Genomic DNA, 24,442 nt, shown 5'->3' on the forward strand with positions numbered 1-24,442 from the left:
GGCGAAATGGGCGATTATACACAAAAATACATTCTCAGCTGGAACGCTACAATGTATCATCACAATAAGGAAAAGTAAAAAATAATTAAATAGAAAAACATGGCCGTGTTTCATAACATACTCAAGACAGAAAAGAGCAAAACTCACCAAGTGTTTAAATTATGAGTTATTTCAACTGTTACAAAAATAGAAAACAGATATACAATTCTTTAAACTGGGTCAGAATACAGGAAGATATTAAGAATGAGATCAGCCCCCAAACTGAGGGCAAAGTGGTGGGCGTGGATAAACCAAACGAAAATAAACTCGACTTAACGTAGGAGCAGTTTCACTCTACTGTACTTTGAGATATCCAGAATATTTAAAGAGAGGAGAACCAGGACTCTTCCCCTGGCCCCCAGTGGTCTTTCATCATAGAAAATCTGTTGAGAAGAGGCAAGAGGAGGTGTGTGAAGAAAAAAGGGAGGAGCAGCATTCCTTTGCGACCTGTCCGCGTCTCCTGACTGATGGAAGTAGGGACCAAACGGACGTTCCCAGGGTCTTAGAAAAGCCCTCCCTTCCCTCGCTCCAGCTGTTACCTTCCACTTCCTCCGTGCCCTCCATCAGCATATCCTTTGTAAAGTTTGATATCTGGCCAGTGAGGGAAGCCAGGCTGCCCCCGACTTGACCCAGAGACTGGCCCAATCCGGAGCCGAGGCCCCCAAGCCAGGACGACATCGCGGCGAGTTTAGAGAACGACCCGGTCCGCTCGGAAAAAAGAAAACGTTTAGCGCCGCCGGGCGATCCGACCAAATATCCTTGAACGCCTGCCTTCGCGAGACAGGATACGATAACACAAAGCTGGGTTCTCAGGCAAGGCCGACTCCAGGTTCTGCCTAGAAACGCAGAGGCCTGGCCTGGAATTTTACCAGGGGCCCGCCTCTAGTGACACAGTCACCCACGGAGGGCCTTCTGCTCATTCCCACGAATTCCCACCGTCCAGATTGGGCCACTTCTTTCTCAGCTCTAATGACTTTCCTCAGTTCCGTGGGTTACTCCTGCCAGCTCGACGCCGGCCGCCATGACACTCGCTCGGAAAGCGGCAGCGGATCATAGAAAAGCGCCGCGGTGGCGTAGACAGGCCCCGCGAAGCCGCCGGACGTGTCCTTGGCGCAAGGGAGGCTGGGATCGCGGAGGACCGAGCGCGGGCTGGATTAACCGCAGCCGGTGCCTAGCGCAAGGTTAGGTGCGTGCAGCCGGCCAGCTTCGGCCGGGGGAGGAATGGCCTGGATAACTGGGGCATCGCGGCGCTCCTGGGCCTCCTGCAGCTGCGTTTCAAAGCAGAGCCGACCCTTGGTGGGTAGTCCGGGGACCCTGCGGACCCTCCTTGTGTTGTTGAAACCTAGTGTTTTAATTGGGACTACACCCAGCGGTGCCGGGAGACTTGGCGGGGACGTTCCACTGCGCAGGAAGTGGTTTCAAATAACTTACACGCGTCACTGTGTCGATTAGCTGCTCCGTGACAGGCACTATGGTAGGAGCTGAGGCTACAAAGATAGAACGGATGGGTTGCAAAAAAAAAAAAAGGAAAAAAGAAAGGATGGGTTGCAAATTCAGGTGTCCAAGCAGGAAACACACCTTCCTTCTATAGGAGAAATCTCCTCTGGTGGCTTTATAGCTCACAATTGAAACCCTACCTTCTTTAACATACCATGAGCTTTTTTCATGAAGCTGCCCTCACCCAAGTAGTTGAAAAACGGACAACCGTTTTTCAAAATGACTCTATAGAAGACAGCAGGGCAACTTAATAGAGAAGTGCCGTTTAGTGTCAACGCTCCTATGGTATTGGCGGCACTAGCTATGCAAGTGCCCACACCTCCCTCAGTCCTTAGTTACCCACGCTGGCTGTAACACACAGAGTCCTACCTTGCTTGCTTCCTTCCCTAAAGGAAGAAAGGTTGTCATGTGACTTTCAAGCAATTGGTGCAGGATACGTGGACACACAGCATCTAGCCAGGGAGACTTCCACATTTTTTGGTTTCAAAAGGATATGATAGATCTGCAGTTCTTTTAAGCATAGCAATAAGTATACTGGCATCTTTCACTTTGATTATATTCACAAGAGGGGCTATCACAGATTGCACGGTTTGTGAACAGAACGTTGGGAATGCCTCCAGTATTTGGGATCTGATGGCACCAGGCAGTAGTAATTCTCCTTGAAAGCTGAATTTTTTTTTTAATTTTATTTTTTGAGATGGAGCCTCGCTCTGTGGCCCAGGCTGGAGTGCAATGGCGCGACCTAGGCTCACTGCAACCTCCGTCTCCCGGGTTAAAGCGATTCTCCTGCCTCAGGCTCCCAAGTAGCTGGGACTACAGGCGCCCATTCTTCATTTTACTAATGAGAAACCAGTGCCCAGAAATGTTAAGTAACCCATCCAAGGTCATACAGCTAATAAGTGACAGACCCAGGCAGTCAGGCTTCTGAGTCTGCACATCTAACCGCTGGGCTGTGATGTTCACATGAATGCAGGGACAGCATTTAATAAACACTTCCAGAATGAGATGTAAATTTTATTTTAAGCACATTCAGATATCCAGTGTGACTCCGGGATGTAAAAAAAAAAAAAAAAAAAAAAAAAAAAGCAGGGCCGTGTGCAGGGGCTTACGCCTGTAATCTCAGCACTTTGGAAGGCCGAGGCAGGTGGATCACCTGAGGTCAGGCGTTCAAGACCAGCCTGGCCAACATGGTGAAACCCCATCTCTACTAAAAATACAAAAATTAGTGGGATGTGGTGGCAGGCACTTGTCACGGGCATCCGTGTGAAGAGACCACCAAACAGGCTTTGTGTGAGCAATAAAGCTGTTTATTTCACCTGGGTGCAGGTGGGCTGAGTCCCAAAAGAGAGTCAGCAAAGGGTGTTAGGGGTGGGGCAGTTTTATAGGATTTGGGTGGGTAGTGGAAAACTACAGTCAAAGGGGGTTGTTCTCTGGCGGGCAGGGGCGGGGGGGTCACAAGGTGCTTGGTGGGGGAGCTTCTGAGCCAGGAGAAGGAATTTCACAAGGTAATGTCATCAGTTAAGGCAGGCCTCAGCCATTTTCACTTCTTTTGTGATTCTTCAGTTCCTTCAGGCCATCCAGATGTATACATGCAGGCCTTGGCTCAGAGGCCAGACATTCCTGTCTTCTTATATTAATAAGAAAAATAAAAAAAAATAGTGTTGAAGGGTTGGAGTGGCGAAAATTTTGGGGGGTAGTATGGAGAGATAATGGGTGATGTTCCTCAGGGCTGCTTCGAGCGGGATTAGGGGTGGCGTGGGAACCTAGAGTGGGAGAGATTAAGCTGAAGGAAGATTTTGTGGTAAGGAGTGATACTGTGGGGTTGTTAGAAGGAGCATTTGTCATATAGAATGATTGGTGATGGCCTGGATATGGTTTTGGATGAATTGAGAAACTAAACGGAAGACACAAGGTCCAAATAAGAGAAGGAGAAAAACAGGTATTAAAGGACTAAGAATTGGGAGGACCCAGGACATCCAATTAGAGAGTGCCCAAGGGGGTTCAGCATAATTACTTGCTTGGTTGGCAAGTTTTTGGACTCTGTCCTTGAGTTTTTTTATATTGTCATACACCAGGCCAGATTGATTTAGGTAAAAAGAACACTCTTCATTTAAAAATATACAGAGCCTGGCCGGGCGCAGTGGCCCACGCCTATAATCCCAGCACTTTGGGAGGCCGAGGCAGGCAGATCATGAGGTCAGGAGATCGAGACCATCCTGGCTAACATGGTGAAACCCTGTCTGTACTAAAAAAATACAAAAAATTAGCCGGGCGTGGTGGCAGGCGCCTATAGTCCCAGCTACTTGGGAGGCTGAGGCAGGAGAATGGCATGAACCCGGGAGGTGGAGCTTGCAGTGAGCCGAGATGCGCCACTGCCTGGGTGACAGAGCGAGACTCCGTCTCAAAAAAAAAAAAAAAATATATATATATATATATATATACACACACATACACACAGCGCCCTCCTTTTTTAGCGGTGAGTAAGTCAAGGCCTTGGCAGTTTTGGAGGACAACTGCAGCCAGAGAGTCAACCTGGGCCTGAAGTACTGATAAAGTTTAAGATATGTCTGTGATGCTAGCGGAGAAGTCATTAGAGAGGCTATGGAAGGTTGTGACAGAGGTTGAAATGCCTTCTATTCCAGTACTGAGAGCAATAGAGGAGGCAGAAAGTCCTAAACCGACAAGCAAGGGAATTAGTGGAATAACCCTTTTTTGTCATGTCGGTGTCATGAGAGGAACAGGAAGCTCTTTGGTCCCATTTGCAAATTGAATTTTGGGATTAAGGAAAATAAGTGTGCATGTGCCTGTCCAGTTAGCAGGTAGACACACATGTAGGTAGAGGATCTACAGAGGAAGAAGAGAGCTTGTGCCAGGCAAAACTGGAAATGCAAAGTAAAAAGATGAGAAGGAATGCTGAAAGGGGTGTCTTATACCCAGACTCCTAGGGATTGAGCTAGGGCGGCAGCTGTCAGAGGTTGTAATGGGGACTGATGGGGTAACTGTGTAGAGGGAGAGGTTCGATTTTCATGGTGTATGAGAAAACATCGAGTGTCTACGAGCAACCTTTCACTGTTATTTACGGGGCTGGGTATAACAAGAAGGCCTGGGAGGAGAGTCTGACGAGCAAGGGGAAGGTAGCCAAGGGTGGAGTGAAATACAGGGTGTCTTCCTAAGCAATAATTACTGCTAATGTTTTTAAGTTTGCCTGTATTGATAAAAGGCTTATCTGTAATACGGAGCTGGAAGGCTCCAGTTGTTTCAGTGATGTGTGTAGTTGGGCTTTGGAGATGAAGAGTGAATGAACATCAAGAAGGTGAAAGGTTACCCAGGGGAATTCCAGTGGGTCTTTGCTGAGAGATACATAAAGGAGCAGCCACAGGAAAAGTAGTTTGTGTTGTGAGGGGTCCAAATATGGGGGGAGTAGAGTTGATATAAGGAGAAAGGTTTTTAAAGTAAGTGTGGAGGAGGGCAGCAGCTTGCTGATGTGAAATGTCTGGGGAGGTCTTGCTGGACCTGTCTAGAAAGTAAAGAAGTTCTTCAGGAGGGTAAAGATGAGGGCTGTTAAAGGAAATTTGGAGGTGTAGGGAGACAGGAGATGTTGCCCAGTCTGTATATAAGGCGGGGGCAGCTGTGTAGGCGCAGGAAGAAAGGGAAATGCAAAGCCAGCAATTATTCGCTAAGGAGGGATTAGAAACGGCTAGGAGAGAGTAAGATTGATAGTGTGGTGGAGATAGCTGGGGAGAGGTAGAGGGTGGCATAAGAATGGGAATGAGAATAAGAGTGAGTATAAAAGTAAAGAATAGAACTTCATCAGGGTGGAAGTATTGGAGGGTGCCCTGCCAGCAAAGATCATCTGTCCACTCTAAGAGGGAGTTAAGAGTGGCGGTTTGGGGATAGCACCAGGAGATACCAGCTGTGATGGCTTAGAGAAACAGTGTAAACAGGCAATGTAAACAAGATTAGGGCATTTATGAGTAGTTGAGAATAGTGAATAGGAGTATGAGTAAACAGAAGATAGTAGGGATGACAAGTTTTTGGGGTTCAGTCCAAGTAGTGGGGGTGACTGTGTAAAGCCCTGTTGCAAAAAGTAGGGTAAGGACGAATAGAGCTAATAGAATGAAGGGATGTATTAGGCTCATAAGGGTTATTCCTGTTCTTCAGAAATGTGACTTTAAGGGAAGTAGTGGGGAGTACTTGTGACTTCCAGGAGGAAGAAGAGAGATTAGGCTGGTTGTCCGATGGGCACGGCTTTATTCTGGAACGGTGAACCCAGTGGGGAGGATCCTGCAGGCGGACAGCAGTTGGGGTACTATAGATGACTAAGTAGGGTCCAGTCCATTGAGGTTGTAGAGTTTGAGGGGTCAGGGTCTTAATAAGAACTGATCGTCCAGCTAGGGTGTCTTCATATAGTTGGGAATCTGGAGTAGACAAGAGAAGATTAGCAGCCTGGTGGATTTCCTGTCTAGCCTGCCAGAGGACTGGAAGATAGTCACCTAGAGGGCTGGTGTCTGGAACGAGGTTGGGGCTGAGCAAGAAAGTGCGTCCATATAAAAGTTCAAATGGGCTGTACCCTGTAGCTTCTCGAGGACAGGCTCTAATTCTGTGAAGGGCAAGAGGTAAAAATACTGTCTAGTCCTTTTTAAGTTGGAGGCTGAGCTTGGTGAGATGTCTTTAAAAGACCATTAGTCCGTTCTACCTTTCCTGAAGATTGAGGACGGTAAGAGATATGAAGGTTCCACTGAATACCAAGAGCCTGAGAAGCTGCTTGGGTGATTTGACTAGTAAAGGCCAGTCCGTTATCGGACTGTATAGAGGTGGGAAGGCCAAACCGAGGAATTATTTCTGACAGAAGGGAAGAAATGACTGTGGTGGCCTTCTCAGACCCTGTGGGAAAGGCCTCTACCCATCCAGTGAAAGTGTCTTCCCAGACCAAGAGGTATTTTAGTTTCCTAACTCAGGGCATGTGAATAGAGTCAATTTGCTAGTCCTGGGTGGGGGCAAATCCCTGAACTTGATGTATAGGGAAGGGAGGGGGCCTGAATAATCCCTGAGGGGTAGTAGAATAGCAGATGGAACACTGAGAAGTGATTTCCTTGAGGATAGATTTCCACGATGGAAAGGAAATGAGAGGTTCTAAGAGGTGGGCTAGCGGCTTATAACCTACATGGAAGAGGTTATGAAATGACAACAGAATAGAATGGGCCTGTGAGGCTGGAAGGAGATATTTTCCTTGGTCTAAGAACCATTTGCCTTGTGTGGGAAGAGACTGATAGGTGGAAGTTTCAGTCGGTGAATAGGTGGGAGTGACTGATGAAAAGGAGAAAAACTGGCCGTGAGGGACAGAAGTTAGAAAGCTAGCAGCTTCTTTAGCTACCTTATCAGCATAAGCATTGCCCTGAGCGATGGGATCTGATGCCTTTTGATGGCCCTTGCAGTGAATGACTCCAGCTTCCTTTGGAAGTAAAGCGGCCTTGAGAAGAGTTTTTATTAAGGAGGCAATAATGATGGAGGACCTTTGCGTACTGAGGAAACCTCTTTCTGCCCATATAACAGCATTGTGGTGCAGGATATGGAAGGCATATTTAGAGTCAGTATAAATATTGACACGTAGTCCCTTTGCAAGAGCGAGGGCTCGAGTTAAGGCAATGAGTTCGGCTTGCTGAGAGGTAGTGGAGGGGGGCAGAGCAGTAGCTTCAAGGATACATGTGGAAGATACTACTATAGCATAGCCCACCTTTGCTGGTGAATGGCGATTAGGCCAGGTGGAACTGCCATCAATAAACCAAGTGTGATCAGGGTGAGGAATAGGAAAGAAGGAAGTATGGGGAAATGGAGTGAATGCCAGGTGGATTAGAGAGATACAGTCATGGGGGTCAGGTGTGGTATCAGGAATAATGTGGGGGCTAGCCTAAAACAGTAAGGTCAAGTTGTTTGGACAGAAAGGCTACAGGGCATGGTCCTGGCTCTTGTGTAAGAATTCCAACTGCACAGCCCTGCATTTCAGCTGTGTGTAATGAAAAAAGGGTTGGGATGAGTTAGGGAGAGCTAGTGTGGGAGCAGCTTTTAGGGCTGTTTTTTAAGGAATGGAAAGGGGAGTGGGGAAAGGATTTAGGATTTATGAGGTCAGCTAGGTTTGCTTTTGTGAGTTTATATAATGGTTTTGTTAGGATGGCAAAACCAGGTATCCAAAGGCAAAAGTATCCAACCATGCCCAGGAAGGAAAGGAGTTGTTGTTTTGTAGAAGGTGTTGGGGTTTGAGAGATCAGTCAGACATGATCAGCAGGGAGAGCATATGTGTTTTTATGAAGAATTATAATGAGGTAGGTAACGGATGGAGAAGAAATTTGAGCTTTGGAGGGGGACGTCCGATATCCCTTGGAGAATAAATGTTGAAAAGTATCTTGTTGAGAAGATTCAAAGGAGGGGCTACAAAGTAGAAGGTCATCAATATATTGAATAAGGTGAGAAGCGAAGGGGTGGAAAGAAAGTATATCATGAGAAAGAGCTTGGCTGAAGTAATGAGGGCTGTCCCTGAAGCCTTGCGGCAGTACAGCCCAGGTAAGCTGCTGGGACTGATGGGTGTCAGGGTCAGTCCAGGTAAAAGCAGAAGAGGCTGGGACGAGGGGTGTAGGGAATAGTGAAAAAAGCATCTGTGAGATCAAGAACGGAATAGTGAGTTGTGGAGGAAGGTATTGAGGACAAACAAGTTTACGGGTTGGGCACCACAGGGTGGATAGGCAAAACAATTTGGTTGATAAGATCCAGATCCTGAGGTAACCTGTAAGACTTGTCTGGTTTTTGAGCAGGTAAAATGGGAGAATTGTAAGAAGAGTTTATAGGTTTTAGAAGCCCATGCTGTAGCAGGAGAGTGATAACAGGCTTCAGTCCTCTTAAAGCCAGTTGTGGGATGGAATAGTGGCATTGAGCCAGGTAAGGGTGATTAGGTTTTAATGGGATAGTAATGGGTGTTTGATAGGTTGCCAGGGAGGGAGTGGAGGTGTCCCATACTTGTGGGTTAAAGTGGGGGGATACGAGAGGAAGACGCAAAGGAGGCTTTGGGTTGGGAAGAAGGGTGGCAATGAGATGTGGCTGTAGTCCAGGAATAATCAGGGAAGCAGATAATTTGGTTAAAATGTCTTGGCCTAATAAGGGAACTGGGCAGGTGGGGATAACTAAAAAAGAGTGCATAAAAGAATGTTGTCCAAGTTGGTGCCAGAGTGGGGGAGTTTTAAGGGGTTTAGAATCCTGGCCGTCAATACCCACAACAGTTATAGGGGCAAAGGAAACAGGCCCTTGAAAAGAAGGTAATGTGGAGTGGGTAGCCCCCATATCGATTAAACAGGGGATGGACCTACCCTCCACTGTAAGAGTTATCCAAAGCTCAGCATCCGTAATGGTCCAGGGGGCTTCCAAGTCGATCAGGCAGCATCAGTCTTCAGCTGCTAAGCTGAGAAGATCTGGGAAGGAGTCAGTCAGAGAGCCCTGGGCCAGAGTTCTAGGGGCCCTGGGAGTGGCTGCCGGGTTGGACAGTCCGATTTCCAGTGGGGTCCTGCACAGATGGGACATGGCTTAGGAGGAATCCTGGGCTGGGGGCATTCCTTGGCCCAGTGGCCAGATTTCCGGCACTTGAAGCAAGATCCTGGGGTAGGCAGTCCTGGAGGAATGCCTGGCCGCTGCGGTTCAGGCATTTGGAAGGTCTTGTGTGCTGGAGATGTGGCTGGGGTTTGTCTCACAGTGGAGGCAAGGAATTGCAACTCAGAAATAAGTTACTACTTGGCTGCCTCTACTCTATTATTGTACACCTTGAAGGTGACGTTAATTAAGTCCTGTTGTGGGGTTTGAGGGCCGGAATCTAATTTTTGGAGCTTTTTCTAATGTCGGGAGTGGGTTGGGTAATAGAATGCATGTTGAGAATAAGACGGCCTTCTGGCCATTCTGGGTCTAGGGCAGTAAAGTGTCCAAGGGTTGTTGCCAAACAGGCCATGAACTGGGTTGAGTTTTTATATTTGATGAAAAAGAGCCTAAACGCTAACTGATTTGGGAGAGGTCAGATAAAGAAAAAGGAACATTACCCTTGGCTATGCCTTCAGCTCCAGCCACCTCTTTAAGAAGAAATTGTTGGGCAGGTAGGGGAGGGCTAGTCACAGAAAGAAACTGTAAGCCAGACACGGTGTGAGGAGGGGGTGATAAAAGGATTATAGGGTGGGGGACCGGAGGCTGAGGAAGAATTGGGACCTGGCTCAGCCTGGTGAGGAGCAGCCTGGGGAAGAGGGGAGAGGTCAGATGAGTCCATAGAAAAGGAAGATTCAAAGGACTCAGAGCTTGGGGTGGAGACTGAAGGAACAGACAGGAGAGAAAGAAGAAAGATTTGGGATGAGTCGCACTGGGAGCAGAGACTAGGGAGGGACCAGTGTGTAAAAGAATGCCTGGATCTGAGGCACCTCAGACCATTTGCCCATTTTTCAACAAAAATTATCTAGATCCTGTAGGACAGACAAATCGAAAGTGCCATTCTCTGGCCACTTGGAACTACTGTCGAGTTTGTATTGGGGCCAAGCGGTATTGCAGAAGAAAATAAGGCTTTTAGGTTTTAGGTCAGGTGTGAGTTGAAGAGGTTTTAAGTTCTTGAGAACACAGGCTAAGGGAGTAGAAGGGGGAATGGAGGACGGAATGTTGCCCATAGTGAAGGAAGTAAGTTTAAAGAGAAAGGTAGAGACACGGAGAAGGGGGTGGGTGAGCAGCCAAAGCAGGCGTCCCCGCAATTGACTTGCCACCAAGGGAATGTGGGTGAATGACCAAGACAGGCGCCCCCACGGTGATCAGACACCAATGGAGTGTGGGTGAATAATCAGGCAGGCGTCCCTGCAGTGATTAAACACCAAGAGAAGACTGTCTTCCTGAGTCCGTGACCAGCGCCGGAGTTTTGGGTCCACGGATAAAATGTGTCTCCTTTGTCTCTACTAGAGAGGAAAAAGAACTGGAATTGGAAGGACAGGGAGATTGAAGGGTAGCGAGAGAGGGAGATTGAAGGGTAGCAAGAGAGGATGGAAAAGACCGCTTACCCGATTTGAAATTCATGAGATGTTCCTTGGGCTGGTTGGTCTGAGGACCCGAGGTCGTAGGTGGATCTCCTCACGGAGTGAGGGCAAGGACAGGGGACCGGTCTCCTGAAGGAGTCCTCCTGTCCCAGGTCTTCAGCACCAAATGTCACGCACGTCCATGTGAAGAGACTACCAAACAGGCTTTGTGTGAGCAACAAGGCTGTTTATTTCACCTGGGTGAAAAAGAATGAGACATGTAAGTATCTGCGAAAGAGCAATCCAGGCAGAAAGAAACAAATACCTTGAGGCAGCAGAATCCTTGGCAGGTTAGAAAATTAGAAGGAAGGTAAGGATAGCTAGTGCAGAAAATTAGAAGGCAGGCAAGGATGGCTAGTGCAGAAATTAAGTAATTAACATAAAAGCTATGTCCTAAAAGTTTCTCATGGGGGATTTCTTTCTGTGAGATGGACTGTGACTGAAGAAACTTAATAAATAATGTGATAAATAATGTGATGTGATGTCTTGGATGTGCTTCAAAATAATGGAAGTTGACTTTGCTCCCGTGTGTGTGTGTGTGTGTGTGTGTGTGGTGTCTGTGTGTTTGTATGTGTGTATAATAGAGGTGGGATAGGTGAAACAAGAATTGTCAGGAACTGATAATTGTTGAAACTGGGTGGTGGGTACATAAGGTTCATTAAACTAGTCTTTTGCTTTTGCATATGTTTGAAATTTTTTATAATAAAAAGTTAAAAGACATACAAGTTTGATAGCATTTGAGCTGAAGACATCTCTTCCTTTTTCTGCAAAATATCTCAGTAGCTAATATGTTGCTCTTCATCACCCAATAAGCAGCAAAACCAACCCAGCACAATCTAACACAACACCTCAAACAGAGCCGGTGAACCTCAGTGGCTACAGGTGGTGGGATCGAAGCTGCCCAGCTGAAATTCCAAACCTAGGACAGTGGATAGAACAGGAAAAAAGACAAAAAATAGCTATCAGCTGCAAGCTGGTTTCCATTACTCAAGCAGTGGGATCATCAATATTCCTCAAAGGAAAACAGTTCATCTGTTCTTTGTGTTTTTTTGAGACGGAGTCTCACTGTGTCACCCAGGCTGGAGTGCAGTCGTTCCATCTTGGCTCACTGCAACCTCCACCTCCCAGGTTCAAGCGATTCTCCTGCCTCAGCCTCCTGAGTAGCTGGTATTACAAACATGCACCACCGCACCCGGCTAATTTTTTGGCTGGTCTCAAACTCCTGACTTCAAGTGAGCCATCGGCCTTGGCCTCCCAAAGTGCTAAGATTACAGGCATGAACCACCGCACCCAGCCAGTTCATCTGTTCTGAGAAAACCATCAAAATGAATTTATTTATGCAACTATAAAGCAAAGACTCAGTTTAAAGTAGACTTTAAAATTTAGTCTGATATTTTTCTGAATTTCTAAGCATTAGGCTTATGATTGCCATTTTCTTATTAATTTTAGACATTACCAACTTATTGAAAAATAAAAGATTTAGCACTCTTGTATTTCCCTTTATTTCCCTTCCTTCTGGGCTTTCAATATGATGATATCATAATTATTGGTAAAGTAAGTAATCAGTGTTTACCTTCTATGACTATGTAAGTCTTATTCATTGCAGCTAAGTCAAATGTTGTACCAAGATTATATTGCCTTGATTTTTCTACCTTTTGTTCTTCCTGAAGTTAACAGATTCCATTTTTTAAATTTGCACAATTTTCCATTACTACAGAATCTTTCTAAAACTTACCAAGAGAAATGTAAAGTGCTTCTGTTTTAAACAAAACATCAAGAACTCTATCGATTGGCTAGGCTCAGTTCTCTCTACCCAGGACCCTGTTTTCCTGCTCTACTCTACTCTGATTATTCTCTATGCCTTGTTTTCTTCCAAGAAGCTTGTCAGATCTTCTCTTTATTTCTGGTGCTCTGAAATTAATAATGGTGTGCTTTGATGTGGGTTTGCTTTTGTTTCATACATTAAGCTGGGCACCCTGAGCCCTTTCAAAAAGGGCTTTTACTTCTGCGAATTATTTTAATTTTTTTTTTTTTTTTTTTTTTTTAGTGATGAATGTCTCCTCTCTAGGGAATCTGCTGTTTCTTTTTTCTTTTCTTGTTTTCCTTTCTTTCTTTTCTTTTTTTTTTTTTTTGAGATGGGATCTCTCTCTGTCGCCTGGGCTGGAGTCCAATGGCATGATCTCGGCTCACTGCAACCTTCGCCTCCCAGGTTCAAGCGATTCTCCTGCCTTAGCCTCCTTAGTAGCTGGGATTACAGGCATGCGCCACCATGCCCGGCCTATTTTTGTATTTTTAGTAGAGACGGGGTTTCACATGTTGGTCAGGCTGGTCTCGAACTCCTGACCTCATGATGCACCCGCCTTGGCCTCCCAAAGTGCTGGGATTATGTGAGCCACCACACCCAGCCTCTTTCAAAGAGTTTTAACCACACCTCCTGATTTCAGTCTACATCTAACCCCCACCTCCCAGGATACTTGTTGCTTTCCTTTCCTCCATATTGCTAGGAACTCTTTAACACTCAGTATTCAGCTTCCTGGTTCTGCTCATTCCTGCATCAACTTGTCATCCTCCAAAAAACAAAAAAAAGTTCGCATCTCTCACCGGGTGCGGTGGTTCACGCCTGTAATCCCAGCACTTTGGGAGGCTGAGGCGGGCGGATCACCTGAGGTTGGGAGTTTGAGACCACCCTGACCAACATGGAGAAACCCCGTCTCTACTAAAAATACAAAATTAGCTGGGTGTGTAATCTCAGCTGCTCGGGAGGCTGAGGCAGGAGAATCACTTGAACCCAGGAGGCGGAGGTTGCGGTGAGCCGGAGATAGCGCCATTGCACTCCAGCCTGGGCAACAAGAGCGAAACTCCATCTCAAAGAAAAAAAAAAAAAATTAGCATTTCTCTTCTGTTGTTGTCTCACCTGGAAATGACTGCTAATTGTTCCCCAAAGTCTGTTCTCCCCTTCATATATAGTAATTGAGCCTCCACTTTTTACCTGGATGCATGACAGCCAAGATGCCAGTGCCCATATTGCACTCCCTCATCCCTTTACCACTTTTGTGCACACCAGCCAGCAGTCAGCAGACTGCCTCCAGGTTACTGGAGCCCATACTTTCCAGGTGCCCAGAGAGCTGAAATGCAACCTTATTCAGCCAGAGTTGAAAATTATGCAGCTTGCCTGTTCTGTTTTGGACAACTCTAAGATGTGAATATCCTGCCTCCAGACTGTCTGCAGGACTGAGGCTTTGCTTGATAGGATCCTCTTGCTTGGCTTCCTTCCTTTCCTATTTCCACTTTCTTACTCCCCTATGCCCTTTCCATTTCCTCCTGGAACACTTTTAAAAAATCATTTTCAGCCAGGCACAGTGGCTCACGCCTGTAATCCCAGCACTTTGGGAGGCCGAGGCGGGCAGATCACCTGAGGTCAGTTCAAGATCAGCCTGGCCAACATAGTGAAACCCCATCTCTACTAAAAATACAAAAAAGCTGGGCATGGTGGCGCATGCCTGTAGTCCCAGCTACTCGGGAGACTGAAGCAGGAGAATTGCTTGAACCTGGGAGGCAGAGGTTACAGTGAGCCGAGATCACGCCACTGATCTCCAGCCTGGGTGACAGAGTGAGACTCCATCTCAAAATAAATTAATTAAATAAGTAAATAATCATTTTCATAGGAATCATCATCTCAGGATCTGCCTGTAAGGTACTTAAGCTAAGATGCATGGCAACCCAGAATCAAAACCACCTTGTAGCTAGTAGTTGTCATGTTAAGTTCTGGCCAATGTAATGTAAACGGAAGTAGTATGCACAACTTTGAGAAGGTAACCCGAAAGAAAAGGTACATAGCCTTTTTCTGCCCTCCTTTTTTTTTTTCTTTTTTCTTTTTTTTTAATTATTTGAGATGGGGTCTCACTCTGTTGCCCAGGCTGGAGTGCAGTGGTGCGATCATAGCTCACTGCAGCCTCAAACATCCAGGCTCAAGGTATCCTCTCACCTCAGCCTCCCGAATAGCTGGGACCACAGGTGCATGCCACCACACCCAACTAATTTATTTTTATTTCTTGTAGAGATGAGGTCTCCCTGTGTTGCTCAAGCTGGTCTCAAACTCATGGGCTCATGTGATCCTCCCGCCTTGGCCTCCCAAAATGCTGGGATGACAGGTGTAAGCCACCAAACCCAGCCTCCTTTCTCTTTCTGATTGCTGGGCTGCAACCTGAGCACCAACACAGCCATATTAGATCTATGAGCTGACCCTAGCCATGGAAGCCATGTACATAAAGCCATTATGTCAGAGGCCTGTAAACCAGAGCAATTCCATTTTGTTTTTTTTTTCCCGAGACGGAGTTTTGCTCTGTCATCCAGGCTGGAGTGCATGGCGCGATATCTGCTTACTGCAACCTCCGCCTCCCAGGTCCAAGTGATTCTCCTGCATCAGCCTCCCAAGTAGCTGGCATAATAGGCGCACACCAACCTCGCCCGGCTAATTTTTGTATGTTTAGTAGAGATGGGGTTTTGCCATGTTGGCCAGGCTGGTCTTGAACTCTTGACCTTGTGATCCACCCGCCTCAACCTCCCAAAGTGCTGGGATTACAGGCATGAACCACCGTGCCCCGCTGCAACTCCATCTTGAATAGGAGCTGGGTAAAATGAGGCTGAAACCTACTGGGCTGCATTCCCAGATGGTTAAGGCATTATAAGTCACAGGATGAGATACAAGGTCAACACAAAATACAGGTCATAAAGTCCTTGCCGATAAAACAGGTTGCAGTAAAGGAGCTGGCCAAAACCCACCAAAACCAAAAAGGCCACAAGAGTGACCTCTGGTCCTCCTTGGTGCTACGCCCCCACCAGCACCATGACAGTTTGCAAATGCCATGGCAACATCAGGAAGTTACCCTATATGGTCTAAAAAGGGGAGGCATGAATAATCCACCCCTTGTTTAGCATATCATCAAGAAATAACCATAAAAATGGGCAACCAGCAGCCCTCGGGGCTGCTCTATGGAGTACCGATTTTTTTATTCCTTTACTTTCTTAGTAAACTTGCTTTCACTTTGCACTGTGGACTTGCCCTGAATTCAAGAACCCTCTCTTGGGGTCTGGATCGGGACCCCTTTCCTGTAACAATTATACAGAAAGAGCAGATTCCTGACACTGTGATGCTGTATCATCCCCGGACTGGCAGTCTCCACATTTCTTGAAGATGAGAGGAGAAAAAAACCCCATAGCATGTAAAGTCACTGTTATATTAGTTTGTTTTTGTTTTTGTTTGAGATGGAGTCTTGTTCTGTCACCCAATCTGGAGGGCAGTGGCGTGATCTCGGCTCACTGCAACCTCCGCCTCCCGGGTTCAAGCGATTCTCCTGTCTCAGCCACTTCAGTAGCTGGGATTACAGGCGTACGCCACCACGCCCGGCTAATTTTTGTATTTTTAGTAGAGATGAGGTTTCACCATGTTGGTCAGGCTGGTCTCAAACTCCTGACCTCGTGATCCGCCTGCCTCAGCCTCCCAAAGTGCTGGGATTACAAGGTGTGAGCCACCGCGCCGGGGAGGATTTTGTTTTTGTTTTTTTTACAACCAAACGTAATCCAATGAATGCATCTCCTCTCCTGGTCCCTGTGTTCTTGTGGGTTTATATATTTTTCTTTTCTTTAACCTAGGTGAGATTTTGGAAGGGAGCAAATATAGTGATCAATCCTCTATATTTTTTATTGTGATAAGATATATATAACAACATTTTGTAACCATTTTCAGTTGTTAAATGGTTATACGGTTCACTGGCATTAAGTACATTCACGTTGTTGTGCAGCCATTACAACTGTCCATCTCCAGAACTTTTTTCATCTTCCCAAACTGAAACTCCATACTCGTTAAACGACTCCTAATTTTCCCCTCAACCATCCCCCGGCAACCACCATTCTACTTTCTGTCTCTATGAGTTCTTATGTTAATGGAATTATACACTATTAATCCTCTGCATTTGACTAGAAGCTCCTGGAAGATATGTGAGACGGTGGCTCAAAGCAGTTAAATCTGGCCGGGTTAGGTGGCTCATGCCTGTCATCCCAGAACTTTGGGAGGCCGAGGCGGGTGGATCACCTGAGCTCAGAAGTTCTAGACCAGCCTGGGCAACATGGCAAAACTGCGTCTCTACTAAAAATACAAAACTTAGCTGGATGTGGTGGCCTGCGCCTATAATCCCAGCTATTCGGGTGGCTGAGGCAGGAGAATTGCTTGAGCCCAGGAGGCAGAGGTTGCCGTGAGCCAAGATCGTGCCACTGCACTCCAGCTTAGGTGACAGAACGAGGCCCTGTCTCAAAAAAAAAGGCAGTTAAATCTTCTCTGGGTCTGGCAAAAGGGGTTTCAGTGTTGGAGACAGAGATGCCCCTGTGCAGAATTCAAACACAGCTTTTGGAAAAAATGGATCTGGAGAAGGCACGGAAGCAATGGAGGTGGCATAGAATCTGCTCCCTCCTGGCCTCCTACGCTAGTTTGAGCCACTTTAGAGGGGTGAAGAACGAGCCTTAGCAGGACTCTGGGCACAAGAGCTCCTTGGGGCCCATGTAGTGACATGTGGCTCAGGGTTGAGACAAGGGCCATTCCTCTCTGCTCAGCTTGGATTATAGTACCTGTCTGGTATTCAAGAATTTGACATTTTCGGGCTTGGTATTTTCCATCTTATTTTTTTAACCAGGTTACTGCCGGTATGTAAAAAAGCTATTGGTTTTCTTTGATGGATAAATGAATAAGCAAAATGTGCATATATCATACAATGGAATACTATTCAGTTTTTAAAAAGAAGAAAATTTGGACGTATGCTACAACATGGATGAACCTTGACATGCTAAGTGAAATACACTAGTCACAAAAAAACCCTACAAATACTGAATTATTCCACTTATAGGAGATACTTAGAATCATAGAGACAAAGTAGAATGGTAGTTGTCAGGGGCTGGGGAAGGGAGGAAGGATAGGGAGCCATACTGACTGACTGAGCTCCTCTCTACCCTAATACAAGAGACTCTCATAGGCAGGAATATCATCACCCCTATTCAGCCTGAAGAAGTTACAGAAGATGGATCTTTATCCCTCTGCAACCCTTAGGATTAAGGGTTTTCTTATAAAAGGGAGTAGGGAAATATCAGAGGCATTTGAACCAGAGCAACTCCGTCTTGAATAGGGGCTGGATAAAATGAGGCCAAGACCTACTGGGCTGCATTCCCAGATGGTTAAGGCATTCTAAGTCACAGGATGAGATAGAAGGTCTGCACAAGATACAGATCATAAAAACCTTGCTGATAAAACAGGTTGCAGTAAAGAAGCCGGCTGAAAAAGCCAAAATGGTGATGAAAGTGACCTCTGGTCCTCCTCACTGCTACACTCCCATTGGCACCATGACAGTTGACAAATGCCATGGCAATGCCAGGAAGTTACCCTAAATGGTCTAAAAAGGGCAGGCATGAATAATCCACCCCTTGTTTAGCATATCATCAAGAAATAACCAGCCAGGCGAGGTGGCTCATCCCAGCACTTTGGGAGGCCAAGGCGGGTGGATCATGAAGTCAAGAGATTGAGACCTTCCTGGCCAACATGGTGAAACCCCGTCTCTACTAAAAATACAAAAATTAGCTGGGCGTGGTGGTGCACGCCTGTAGCCCCAGCTACTCAGGAGGCTGAGGCAGGAGCATTGCTTGAACGCGGGAGGCAGAGGTTGCAGTGAGCTGAGATCATGCCACTGCACTCCAGCCTGATGACACAGCGAAGCTCTGTCTTAAACAACAACAACAAAGCGGGGGGAGGGGGGGCAGGGGTGGACACGGCAACCAGCAGCCCTCAGGGCTGCTCTGCCTATGGGGTAGCCATTCTTTTATTCCTCTACTTTCTTAATGAACTAGCTTTCAATTTATGGACTTGCCCTGAATTCATTCTTGCACAAGATCCAAGAACCCTCTCTTGGGGTCTGGATCGGGCCCCGGTCCTGTAATGTTATTATGTTTCAAAATTTGTGCCCAATCCTAATTAAAGTTAAAATGAATAGTCAACCCTCATAAAATTTGAGGACAATATATTCCTCTATCAGTCTAGGTGGATTCCAATCACTACATTTGGATTCTGGTGTCCAGAGTTGGATAAAATGAGGAAAAGCAGCACTTAAAAATTTGATGTGCTTTGTTTGGCCCTCAGTATTAAAAATCAGTTGAGCAAACATTTATTTGACTTTTTTAAGGCAGCATTGTCTCTATTTTTTTTTTAATAGAGATGGGGTCTCTTTATGTTGCCCAGGCTGGTCTCAAACTCCTGGGGCCAAGTGATCCTTCCACCTCGGCCTCTCAAAGTGCTAGGATTAAAGGCATGAGCCACTGGCACTGGGCCAGTTGAACAAACATTTAAAAAATATATTTCAAATAAAAATTTGGAATTCTTAGCTTCTCTTGGAAAAGACTGAGGATCCCGTAATAACGGACCTTTTGGCAGGCAGTAAGCTGGAATAGAATATCAATGGACTGTGCTGGCCTGCGTTATTCATATTCATCACTGCAGCTGGTTAAGAACAATCCACACAACAGCGCTTCTCAAGCTTCACTCTATACTTTAGTGTCCTGGGGATCTTGTAAAAAGTGCAAGTTCTGATTCAGTAGGTCCGAGTGTGGCCTGAAACTCTGCATTTCTGAAAGACTCACAGGTGATACAGATGCTGCTGGTCCTCCCCATCCATACTTTTTTCCTGTTTTGTTGCCCAGGCTAGAATTCAGTGGCAAGATCATAGCTCACTGCAGCCTCGAACTCCTAGGCTCAAGCAATCCTCCTGCTTCTGCCTCCTGGGTAGCTGGAACTGTAGATGCAAGCCACCAAGCCCAGCTCTAATCACACTTTGAATAGCTATGAATTAACAATAAACACAAATTCAAAAGGAAATAGAAAAGCAAACATTATCTTTATTTAATAATCTTTGATATTTAAAATACAACTCATTGAACATCCACACTAACAACAGAATCCTCAGTGTTCAACAGTGCTTTGGAAGCCCGGCTTTTCTAACGACCAGACAGGAAGGCCTGTGTGTGTAATAACAGCAAATGAACTTAACGAGGGAGCACACACAGAAGGGCTGCAGGGTTGGGTCCTGAGCAAGCGGCACTGCCACAGTGCACTTGTATCATGGCCAAACAACGCTTTTTGTTTCAGATATTTTCTGTACTTGAATTTCAAATATTTATACAGAACAGTAATTTTTAAAAAGTTATTCCTAATAGCCCAGTGTTGTAAAAATTAGATAATCACATTTAAAAATGTATGTTTTCCTCTTTCAAAAAAAAAAAAGCATTAAAAAAATTCAGAAAACATTCCTTGAACTATGCAAGAGACAACTGAGAGCTTCCTAAATGCATCAGGAATATCCATTTATATTTTACTGATGTTTCTCATTGCTTTGTCTATGAATCCACAGGCTTAAAATGTTTTTTGATATGCTATTAAACATGCCAATTACGACAAATTTAGAAGTTACGTTATTAGCACTAATTCTTAAAATGCCAGACCACTTGGAAAAAATAATAATAGCAAAGATTTTCTTCAAATTAAAAAACAAAATCAAAATTCTAGAATTTACCAACGATGTCAATAATCTTCATTCATGAAAGCAAATTAGAACAAAAATATTTTTATTATGTTTAAGACTAAAAAAATACAAAGCCAGGTCATTTTTTAAAGCAAAAAGGTGCTGGTTATAAAGGGGCCAGAAATAAAAGAAAGTTTTTATTTTGAATATGAAAAATAAAGTTATTTACATTGCTGACATGATTAGTTGATCCAATCTGGTAGTTCTTAATTAGGGTCACATATATATCCATACTTAAGGACTCGATACAACAAACAATTCACTTTGAAAACAGTGGCCCAAGGCCGGGTGTGGTGGCCTGCACCTGTAATCCCAGCACTTTGGGAGGCCAAGGCAGGCAGATCACCTGAGGTCAGGAGTTTGAGACCAGCCTAACATGGTAAAAGCCCGTCTCTACTAAAAAAAACAAATATTCGCCAGGTGTAGTGGCAGGTGCCTGTAATCCCAGGTACTTGGGAGGCTGAGGCAGGAGAATCGCTTGAACCCAGGACGTAAGATTGCAGTGAGCCAACATCGTGTCATTGTACTCCAGCCTGGGCAGCAGAGCTAGACTCCATCTCAGAAAAAAAAAAAAAGAAAGAAAAAGAAAATAGCGGCCCAACGCCTCTTCGTTTCCGGATTAAAAAAAAAAAAAAAAAAAAAAAACCTTTAAGACGGAGTTTTACTCTTGTTGCCCAGGCTAGAGTGCAATGGCACAATCTCAGCTCACTGCAACCTCCACCTCCTGGGTTTAAACGATTCTCCTGCCTCAGCCTCCCAAGTAACTGGGATTACAGGTGCCCGCCACCATACCTAGCTAAGTTTTGTATTTTTAGTAGAGATGGGGTTTCACCACGTTGGCCAGGCTGGTCTCGAACTCCTGACTTCAGGTGATCCACCTGCCTCAGCCTCCCAAAGTGCTGGGATTACAGGCATGAGCCACTGCCCCCGGCTGGGATAAAGTTTTTAATAGGAAGTCATATATATATACATATATATATATACACACATATATATACATATATATACACACACATATATATATATATATATATTTTTTTCAGAGACAGTGTCTCACTCTGTTGGGCAGGCTGGAATGCAGTGGTGAGCCCTTGGCACTCTGCAACCTCTGCCTCCTAGGCTCATGCGATTCTTAGCCTCCTGAGTAGCTGGGATTACAAGTGTGCGCAACCACGCCTGGCTAATTTTTGTATTTTTAGTAGAAACGAGGTTTCACCATGTTGCCCAGACTGGTCTTGAACTCCTGGCCTGAAGTGATTCGCCCACCTCAGCCTCCCGAACTGCTGGGATTACAGGCGTGAGCCACTGCACCCAGCCGGGAGATCATCAATATTAACTATTGAATCCTCGTAAGAATTTAAAACATCAAGATTTATTTTTCTACTTAAGATTTTAAAATTATCATACTTTGATTATGCACTGAATCTATTTTTTATCTGTACAGGTCCAATGGGCCGGTTTTAAGAATTTAGTAGCTCTTGGCACTAGCATGATTTTTTTTTTTTTTTTTTTTGAGACAGAGTCTCACTCTGTCGCCCAGTCTGGAGGACAGTGGCACCATCTCGGCTCACTGCATCCTCTGCCGCCAGGGTTCAAGCAATTCTCCTGCCTCAGGCTCCCAGGTAGCTGGGATTACAGGCACCTGCCACCGCGCCCAGCTAATTTTTGTAGTTTTTAGTACAGATGGGGTTTCACCATTTTGGCCAAGCTGGTCTTGAACTCCTGACCTCGTGATCCACCCACTTCGGCCTCCCAAAATGCTGGGATTACAGGCGTGAGCTACCACGCCCAGCCGCCACTAGCATGATTTAAAAAATAGTATCAAAAATTCAGACAATCAAAATGTGATTTAGGCTCTGACTGAAATAAAATTTATTTTATTCAACTTAATATTAAACAATATGGACTACTGGTAGTTTTGTCTGCAATGATACTCAACTGGTTTTGAGTTTTTTTCCTCACTTACTTTGGCATCATGAATAAAGTTAAGAAAAATCAAGTTTTAAGGACGAAAAAAAGAAAGCACCACCTTAAATAAAATATTCTGTGAATTGTAAATTATTTGGCCAAGATCCTAGTATAGAGTTTACCTGCAGCAGCCTTTTCAAACAGTTTATATTACTGAAATATTTACATGATTACCGTAAAAAACATAGATTGATGGTTTTAGATCAGAGATTAACTATTCTGAATTTTAAAAACATAAATTACTCATTAAATCCATGACATCTGAAAATATGAAAGTGGTATTTCCAAGGCTTATTTAAACTTCTACTAGCATCACCACTGTACATACTTGATCCCAGTAATACAAATTATACATTAGAAAAATGATACCAATAGTTTAAATATTAAACATTAAGATGTTCCCAATTAGTAAAACAAAATGGAAATCTTTAATACACTTCTTAGCAGGACAGTTCTTGTGAATTTAGTTGTTCCTGACTTTCTTGCAGGTGGTTTACAGTAAATGGCAGTACCTGATGTATAAACTATAGCTTTGAATAATTTTTAACTTTTTTGATACTATGGTTACTTGCACTGGCATCTTTTCATACTGGCCAATCAATTAAGAAATGGAATCTAAACAGTCAATTAAATTTAAGCCAACCCCACCAAGATGACAGTTCACTAGTGCTTCTGGATCTGCCTGCTAAATGTAACAATTTCACAACAAACTACACAAACACATTCAAACGCATCCAGTGTGTGCTCAGCTCTGCTTTAAAAACTCTCTAGCTGGCCAGGCGCAGTGGCTCATGCCTGTAATCCCAACACTTTGGGAGGCCAAGGCAGGCGGATCACCTGAGGTCAGGAGTTCGAGACCAGCCTGGCCAAACATGATGAAACCGTGTCTCTACGAAAAATACAAAAATCTGCCGGGTGTGGTGGTGGGCGCCTGTAATCCCAGCTACTCTGGAGGCTGAGGCAGGAGAATTGCTTGAACCCGGGAGGTGGAAGTTGTAGTGAGCCGAGATCATGCCACTGCCCTCCAGCCTGGGAGACATAGCAAGACTCCGTCTCAAACAAAAACAAAAACAAAAACAAAAACTCTCTAGGAACTAAAAGTCAAACATGCCATATTTTCTTAAGTGCGTTAACTAGGGTATATATGAACTTTATAAACTCTAAAGTTAAAACTTTAAAATGCATATTGGTTTTCTCATTTTTATATTAGGTAGCTCATCAATTCAAGTGTATGAAAAGTTTAATGTAACTTTTCAATGGAAAAAGGTAATGAACAAATATCCACGGAAAATATGACAAACACACTGGTAATAATTAACATAAATGTTCAGTCTTAAAATATTTAGCTTTTTAAATCTTGAGGGAGTAGTACTAAACTCTAACATCCCTTGCAGTTTTAAAGTTTTATAATTCTTCTGAAACATTTTTAACTATTAAAAGAAACTTTAGATTTTAAAATAAAGCTATCCTTTTGTGTAAGGGAAACTTCAGAAAACTGATTGGCACAAAATAATGACTTAAAAAATCTGTTATATCGAAGAAAAAGCTATTTTATAATCATAAATAAAAGATATTTTTTCTTCTCTTTTCCGTTAGTTAGCAATAAATCCTAGATCAAAAAACTTTCCCTGATAAAATGTGTGCAGCCACACACCAGGAGGGCAATATACCATATTATAATTTTCGAAGTTGTCAGCTGAAATTTCTTGGATTTTAGCTTATGAACAATTCAACATTCAAAAGAGCTTCAAAAGGAGATGGAGAATGAGGGATAGGGAACACTGAAACTAAAACATCAATTTCAGAGACATGGTTTTCACCAAAATGATACTATCCTATTGACCCAGCAAGAAACTCTCTGTACATCTCAATTAAAGAGAATATTTATCAAAACTATGGACTTTCTTATTTATAGATCCACTAAGTACTGTGACTTCTATTGTTCTTAAGCTATCTAAACATGATGCAAGTGTCAAATCACAGTATAAATTTAAACATATTTTCATTAGTAAATTATTTTCATGTTCCAGATCACCATCTTTGACAAGCTATACCTACTAAAAGATGTGAAGCAGACACCTACATTCCATGACTCAACTGTAAAGAGAACACAAAGCTCCAGTCATAGGAGAAAAAATAAAATAAAACTACTATTAAAATTGAAGGCCAAATTTCATGTATCATACATTCATGGTGGGTACGTATGTTTAGTCTTCTAACAGAAGGAGACTTGCCTGCATACTATGCTTC

At 44.4% G+C, this 24,442-nt stretch overlaps 2 protein-coding genes and 1 long non-coding RNA gene across 14 annotated transcripts in view; 1 reads left to right on the top strand and 2 right to left on the bottom strand.

Moving 5' to 3' along the window:
- TRIP11 (thyroid hormone receptor interactor 11) overlaps positions 1 to 1,214 on the bottom strand; it is a 70,398-nt gene extending 69,184 nt beyond the window's left edge. For 9 of the 11 annotated variants that reach the window (XR_010151008.1, XR_674224.5, XR_674223.5 and 6 more), the window contains exon 1: positions 579 to 1,214. Coding sequence is in view for 6 of the 11 variants with exons in the window: in XM_063793089.1 (XP_063649159.1) it covers positions 579 to 717 (139 nt within the window). In the remaining 5 variants the exon portion in view is untranslated. The remainder of the gene's footprint in view (positions 1 to 578) is intronic. The other 2 variants (XM_054665796.2, XM_063793090.1) reach the window with 2 other exon arrangements.
- LOC134808315 (uncharacterized) lies at positions 1,204 to 24,356 on the top strand. Its single transcript, XR_010151013.1, has 2 exons — positions 1,204 to 1,335; positions 24,223 to 24,356. It is a non-coding gene; the product is annotated as an uncharacterized LOC134808315 (long non-coding RNA).
- The window catches only part of ATXN3 (ataxin 3), a 65,087-nt gene continuing 43,466 nt past the window's right edge, over positions 2,822 to 24,442 (bottom strand). The window contains exons 11-13 of one of the 2 annotated variants that reach the window (XR_010151009.1): positions 11,337 to 11,532; positions 10,599 to 10,810; positions 2,827 to 3,160 (exon numbers count right to left, since the gene is read on the bottom strand). The gene's annotated coding sequence lies outside the window, so the exon portion shown is untranslated. Of the gene's footprint in view, positions 3,161 to 10,598; positions 11,533 to 24,442 lie in introns of both variants that reach the window. The other variant, XR_001709297.4, reaches the window with a different exon arrangement.

This window comes from Pan troglodytes, chromosome 15, assembly GCF_028858775.2.
Source record: "Pan troglodytes isolate AG18354 chromosome 15, NHGRI_mPanTro3-v2.0_pri, whole genome shotgun sequence".
NCBI lineage: Eukaryota > Metazoa > Chordata > Mammalia > Primates > Hominidae > Pan > Pan troglodytes.